This window comes from Labrus bergylta, chromosome 17 (assembly GCF_963930695.1).
Source record: "Labrus bergylta chromosome 17, fLabBer1.1, whole genome shotgun sequence".
NCBI classification, from domain to species: Eukaryota; Metazoa; Chordata; class Actinopteri; order Labriformes; family Labridae; genus Labrus; species Labrus bergylta.
This window is the reverse complement of record NC_089211.1, coordinates 26,839,703-26,847,202: the sequence shown is the minus strand read 5'-3', so window position 1 is coordinate 26,847,202 and position 7,500 is coordinate 26,839,703. Positions and strand designations below refer to the sequence as shown.

At 48.3% G+C, this 7,500-nt stretch overlaps 1 protein-coding gene across 1 annotated transcript in view; it reads left to right on the top strand.

The window, feature by feature from the left end:
- The window catches only part of vcanb (versican b), a 26,493-nt gene that overhangs the window by 8,185 nt on the left and 10,808 nt on the right, over nt 1–7,500 (top strand). Inside the window, 5 exon segments of the mRNA XM_065965854.1 lie at nt 1,927–2,105; nt 3,091–4,754; nt 4,756–4,778; nt 5,119–5,232; nt 5,344–5,457. Of these exon segments, the coding sequence (XP_065821926.1) occupies nt 1,927–2,105; nt 3,091–4,754; nt 4,756–4,778; nt 5,119–5,232; nt 5,344–5,457 (2,094 nt within the window).

Here is a 7,500-nt window from a genome sequence, read left to right as displayed (position 1 = left end):
ATAGAGGGGTTTATAGACATGATCAAATACAGGATCAGAGTGGATTTAGAACAAGAAACTTCACACACATGTTTTGAGGAGCTCTGAGACTTATTTAAACTGAAGAAGAAGAGGAGGAGATGTCACCTTTAAGATTCTCAATAACCCATCCTCCAGAAGCAGAAACGAAGCATCCTGCTTCGGTTTGATTCCCTTCTGGGACTCTGAGGTTTGCCGCCCCCCCCCCCCCCCCCCCAGTCAAGCGGTGCCATCTTCCTGCAGCTTTGTTTTGTTGTTGAGATGTTGGAGGTGGATCGAGTTGCAGCTCGTACATCATCACATGAAGCGGGCGCTCGGTGTGTGTGTGTGAGGCCCACAGACTCGCTGAGGAAATGAAGGGAAACTGAGGCACCGAGTGTTTTAATGAACACTTCCTGTCTCATGAGGTTTCAGGGGTCTGAGTCACACTGAGACGTTTTGACTCCTTCTGACATGTTGTGTCTAACGCAGGTTAGCTAGTTAGCTCAGTGCGGTTCAAAGACGATAACTTAACTCAGCTCTGTGTTTGCGCCACGTTTCGCAGTGCCAGTCCCCCCCCCCCCCCCCCCCGTACAGCTTCCATGTGTACCATAAAATCTTAATGAAGAGACACAGGCGTGCATTGTTTGAATGAGCAGCCCCCCCCCCCCCCTCCCCCGGCACACACTGACCTTAATCATTAGCCGACTGCAGCAAGGCTCGTTTTAATAAACATCAGACGGGAGCAGCTCTGAGATCCTGCAGAACAACAACACAGACTTCAAACTAAGAAACAGGAGCGTGGTTAGGACCAGGACCAGGACCAGGACCAGGACCAGGACCAGGACCAGGACCAGGACCAGGACCAGGGACCAGGGGATGTGTTGTTAGAGTCACTGAATCCATCACAGTTTGGTTCCAGTTGTTATCCCACTTTCTGCTTCCAGGCGACTCTGTGACCTTGAGCACCACGTCGTGTATCTGATGATGCATTAGTTCAAACAAAACCCAAACACCAGGTCTCCATTTACAGGACAGAATAGATCACACTCACACGGCGGCCATCTTGCCCTGACGTCACACTCAGGGTGGGAATCTGAGCGTCGCACATCTGGGCAACAGTTTTCATTTCAGAGCGTTCAAAGTAGACCGTGGACTTGTTTCCTTATTAACAGTAACTGTTTAAAGTCTTTGTGACGTTTCTCACTGAAATAGAAATCAAGTATCTCCTCTGAAAATAACTCTGTGAGTCATGACTGTCTACACTGTCTGTGATGTTTTCAGAGTCCTATCTTCACTTTGTTTACATCGCCAGGACGGCCGGCTGACTCCTCCCCTCGTGTATAAAAGTTGTTTAATTGAGGGACTAGAGAAAAGAAGAATAACATACTGTACTCACTGCTTAACTGTGTTTCTAGATCACGCTCATTTCAGGTAAATTTACATGCAGTGTGAAGATACCAGCATAATAAAGATCACTAGCATTAGCATGCTAACACAACAATGCAGCACAAGTTGTTTTGGTTTCATGCTGGTGCTCAAGGGCGACATCTGCTGGATCAAAACATCACATATAAAGACTTTAAAGATTTTTAAACCTGACTCAAACTTTAAATCCTAATTTGACTGATTTATTTATGAAGAAATGAAAAGCAGCTTCTTGGATCGTCTTCAGGAGCAAAGCTTGTGAGAGTAGGTCAGATGATGCGTCAAACTTTGATTCTTAAAGAAGGACTGAGAACATTCAGGAGTTATTGAAGATGGTCTGACATCTTCATCTCTGGAGAGTTTGTTTTGGTTTTGTGTGCTGTGACAGGTGACAGGTGTTCTTATAACTCAAAGTCAGGAACATGTAAAAAGTGTCAGAAATAAAACTTTCAGATTCCTTATTTTCCAACCTTGGAATCTGTCTTCTTCTCCGTCCTCTAGTCGACGACATCCTGAACATCTTGAACAAACCTATGAGTGGGGTCGATGGCCTCACCTTCCCTCAGTTCACCGACCTGTCGCAGAAGGAAGGCGGGCTGGGCAGCGGGGAAGTCGACGCTCTCGAGCCGTCGCCCATCACCATGCCTCCAAGCATCAGCTTCATCAACGGGAAACACGAGGTACAACACATCGTTTCATTAACAGAATGATGTGGTTTCAATCTGGTCTTAATCGAGGTTATATCTGCAACACAAAGGCAGAACTACGGTGGTTCTGAAGGTTCAATTGGGAGGATTTAACTTCTGAGCTGTTTTGACATGAAGCCATATTTGGGAGGAGAAATGCTCTTGTTGCTCTTCTGCAGATATCTAATTAAAAAAGTATCCATCGTTCAATCTGAAAACAATAGAGCGCCACAGGAATGAGTCCTAAAACCAGGAAGTAAGTTAGCATGTTAGCGCCATGGGGTCTAACGTCTAAAAGTCAAAGTGGATTATGAATGTGTTTGTGGTTAGACTCCTGAAATAAGGTCTGTGGTGAACACAAGCTGAAGAGATGTTGGTGTTTTGTTAGAGCACATAAACTACGTTAGGTAATACCTCCACTTGTGAAGTTTGAAGTTTTTACTCGTCTTTAAAAAGGCGGTTGCTAACAAGCGGCTAAATGTGACTACAGTGGTTGTCGGGGACATTAAAGGTCATCACGCCGGACACAGAGGGCGGGAACTCTCTCACTAGTCGGAGATGTCTCCTGTAGGTTTAATCTTTAGGTTGAAGTGCGTTTAACACAGAGATTATTTTCTGCAATGATCCAAAATCCAATGAAAACATCCCACAGGAGACTCCTTCTAGTTTCTTTAAGGGGGGGGGGTTATATTTATGACAGAAAGTACACTACACTGTTACATGTTTTGCCAAAACCTACAAAAGTTAGATGTGGTAATTAACAGCATTGATCCTTTAAAGATACTGAAGTGATCTAGTCGTTGCAAATTAAAAAAAACTCCAATGTGTACACCCTGGAAATCCTCCGGCAGGCGGACGTGAGGAGGACAGCGTTAACCACTCTGCTAACGGTCGACCAATGAAAAGAGAAATAAAAACCACGTTAGGCTCCTTCTTGATTCCTCATTTCCTCACCGACGGTTTTCTTTTATCCCTTCAGGTCACGTTTCCCCCGAGGCAGGAGGAGGAAGTCAGAGGAGACCAGTTTGAGACGGCAACTCCCGTCCTGTCCAATGAGGTGGGAGAAGAGGAGGAAGACGTCAGGGATGTGACCCCCTTTGACTACAACACCATCGGCATCCACAGAGAGGAGCTGGCCACAGAGGAAACCAGTGACGGAGCCCCTCCTCCTACAGAAACCTACCCCGATGGAGTCTTGGAACCGGTCGTTGACACCTTCTCTGACACCGACTTTGATGCGGTGAAGCCTGAAGAACCAGGAGATCAGACCGCAACAAGAACCACCACCATGACCCCGTATGTGCACTCTGTCTCATCACCGGCGTCCTCGACACGTCCGGGCGTGCTCCATCCAGCCGTCTCAGAGCCCGGCGCCGACGGGGTCTCCACCGACCAGGACTCAGAAGATGATGGAAGCGCAAGAGCGATGGAGGAATCCACCTCCACCGAAGCTCCAGGGATCCAGTCCGGTATGATGACCGACGAGACTGAAATAGGAGGAACCGAGCCGCCTACTCTCACCCCGGACTCAACGCCACAGGAAACCACCACCCGGACCCAGACTGAGGACTCTGAAGGATCGGCGTCTGGAAGAGAAGACGAGGCGTCAGGACAGGAACCTCCAGAGAGGCCCTGGGTTCCCGGCACGGCGTCACAGATTCCCTCCCCGGGTAAACCCAAGCAGCCGCTCACAGACGTCCCAGAAGCCCCCGTGGTTTCCCCGGCTGTGGACGCGGGCTCAGGTGCGGGCTCAGGTGCGGGCTCAGGTGCGGGCTCAGATGCAGAGCAGATGTCGGAAGACAGCGAGGAGGAGCATTCCGGGGAGCCGGGCCCTCTGGTCGACCTCCCCACACAGGTCACCGCTACTGGTTTTCCAGATGTGGCAGCTGTGACTTTTGGAGAGCAAACCACATTCGCCACAGATGTTGAGGGCACGACCTCAGAGTCCACCACGCGCCCTCCGTCAGCTGCGACAGGTGATAAGAAACACACAACAACAAAGCCCGCCCCCGTGACTCCTGAAGACCACACCCACCACTCCACCGAGTCTCACGCCGTCCTCCCAGAGTCCACCACGCGCCCCCCGTCAGCTGCGACAGGTGATAAGAAACACACAACAACAAAGCCCGCCCCCGTGACTCCTGAAGACCACACCCACCACTCCACCGAGTCTCACGCCGTCCTCCCAGAGTCCACCACGCGCCCCCCGTCAGCTGCGACAGGTGATAAGAAACACACAACAACAAAGCCCGCCCCCGTGACTCCTGAAGACCACACCCACCACTCCACCGAGTCTCACGCCGTCCTCCCAGAGTCCACCACGCGCCCCCCGTCAGCTGCGACAGGTGATAAGAAACACACAACAACAAAGCCCGCCCCCGTGACTCCTGAAGACCACACCCACCACTCCACCGAGTCTCACGCCGTCCTCCCCGAGTCCACCACGAGGACCACGCCGCTGTACACCTTCGACCACAGCTCGCGCTCCGTCCCTCATTGGGCGCTGGTCCCCGACCCTGCCGCCACCCCCGCTGTGGGACGAGGAGTTTGTGGACTACGACGGAAACAGACAGACCTCTATGGTGGAGTCTCTGCCGCAGACGTCACAGCAGACCCTGACCACAGACTCAGACACTTCTCTGGAGGCCGGCACTGTGGATGTGAGAGGTAGGTGGACTTCATCGTCAGAGGTTGTGTTTCAGCTCCTTCAGTTGTGACACGAGATTATTTGTGTTGTTTACCTCCGATCAAAACCAGTTTTTGATAATCAGGTTTACAGACCCATGCAGAGCTGGATAAACACTGAAGCTTCAGAGTCCACCACATGGTGACCTGAGTGAGCATCCACTCTAGAGAGGAGGGGGGGAGACAGCTCTCTATGATGTTTAGAATTTAGACTGCAGTACCCATTTTAAACACTAGGGCTCAGAGTTACATACTGCTCCTTTAATGATGAAACTATTGTGATTTTTGTTTTTTTTGTTGACATTTCTTTGTTTCTGTGTAGATCTCCTGCCGTGCTCCACCAGCAACTGTCTGAACGGAGGATCCTGCTACAAAAAAGGAGCTCAGAATATCTGCGTGTGTGCACCTGGTTACACTGGGAATCACTGTGAAACAGGTACACACTCATTAACTCACACAGACCATTCTTTAAAGTAACCTCACTGCCCCCCGTACTGACAGACGGATGGTGCTGGATAATGTCGGTGCCTGTGTTGTGTGTCTGCAGATGTCGATGAGTGCCAGTCTAACCCGTGTCTGAATGGAGCCACCTGTCTGGATGGAGTCAGCTCCTACACCTGCCTCTGCCTGCCCAGCTATGCAGGAGAGCGCTGCGAGCAAGGTGACGCAACCTCTGAGTGATGACACGCTGATGTTCACATCACAGGTTTCACTGCAGACAAATAATGAAAAGAACATCGGGTTTATCTTGTAGTTCAGGTCATTATTTATATCGGCTTACCGAGGTAACAGGAGGTTTGTTTCCAACCTGTCTCGTTGTTTAACTCCTTATGTTGCGTCATCTGTTGGACTTCTTCTGATAGGAGAATCTGAGCACAGATTGTAAACATGCACAGCTAGTTCACTCAGCAGCCCTTCAGCAACAAAGCAGGAGGTTAGCTCGTCTCTGTACTGTTTGATACGACGGCTGAGAGGAAGAGGACGGTGACGGATGAAGCTAAGCAGATAAAAAGAGAGGGCGAGTGAGAAGCAGAGTGTTCATCCCTGCAGATATTATTCAGAACAGACTGAGACGTAATATTAGCTTGTATCATTAGCGGTGTCGTCGTTGTCTCGTGTTTAGCAGCTTTACCAGCTGCAGGAAGTCGTCTAACCCGAGTTATGTCTCAGGTTTGATATGAAGAAATCCATAAATCCATCTTAAAGTTAAAGCTACGGCCTATAGACATCAAGCTAACAGTTAAATACACAGGCAGTCGTTGCAGACAACGGGATGTAGACGCTAGCAGAGTCAGATTTCATTAAAATCAAATTACTGAAGCTTGTAAGTTGATGTGGGTCTTTGGCTTCTACGTCTTTGTCCGCCCTCTGATTGTCATCAAATGCACGTTGTTGATAAGGGGGGAAGCGGTGAGCAGCACAATGCGTCTCACAACAGTGTAGTTGCACTCAGTGACCTTCGGGGGCGCCAAAGTGCACCAAACCAAATTCCTCCACATTTGTTGCTTTAAAGCACAAACGTCCGAGGTTTTGAACTGAAGCCAAAGCAGGAGTGCAAAAAACCTGCTAGCCAAACACCAACTAAAACAACAGATTCAATATATTGAAATATTAAATCTAGAAGACGATTAGTATCTGTAGTCTCACACACAGGTGGATACGGCGTGCTGCCGGTCCTTGTGACTTGTCCTGCTCCGCTGTCCTCCAGCGTTGGGCGTTGCCTCCTTCAGCACAGATTAGTTCCAGCTTCTCCTCCAATATTTGTGCCATTACTCAGCTAATCAAAGTTCAGGAGTCCAAACAGACTCCAGGGATGCATATTTTTCCGAGTTAATCGAGCAGCTTTTCATGCAGTTTAAAGATGTCTCTCTTTTGTTTGTGGCTGGAGTCAAATGTCAGCAGGTAGGAAAGCAGAAAAAGAAAAGGTCATGTTGTTTGTTTGTGCACAGTTTGGTTGTTAATGTCAGACTGTCAGAAGGTTCATTATCAAACATCTGCTCATTGTTTTTCAAAGAGACCTGATTTCTTTATTCATTCAAAGAACAGCAGCAGATCATCATGTTTAAGAATCTGCAACTAGCAAATGTTTTTTTTTACTTTTATTGCAATACATACATTTTTTCATATGTTTAACACCCAGTGGTGAAAAGGAAACATACATAGAAATATATACACAGTATGCAGATTCAAAATGCATATAAGAGAGGCTAACCCTTTTTACAAGCATATAGAAAGTCAGGTTAAGCATACTGTTAAAAAAAAAAAAAAAAAGAGGAAGTAGAAAAGGATTAAATAAAAAAAATATATAAATAAAATAAGTGTAACAGACCATTTTCACACCGCTGTCGCTCACCACTCGTATTATAGGTAGCCTACTAATGTCTGATAAAAGGCTGGCCCCTTGGCATGCTCAAGGGGCTTTTCTGAACCTGTGAGGAGAGCTGGAGAGAAATGAAACCTCCCAACAGCCAATCAGAGAGAGTCCTCTCACCGACCGCTGATTCAACATGTCGAATCAGCCGGAGAAAGGCCGACGGGTAGCGACACACCGCTAGGGCGATGACCGCTCGCCGACGGTCCAACTAGAACTGACAGCCGACGATCTCATTGAAAGTGAAAATAACTTAGATGATAAATGTTTTGTTTCCTGACGTACAGTTTGTTCTTCTGTGGTCAGTGTGTGAAGGTGGAGTGAGCCGCTCTG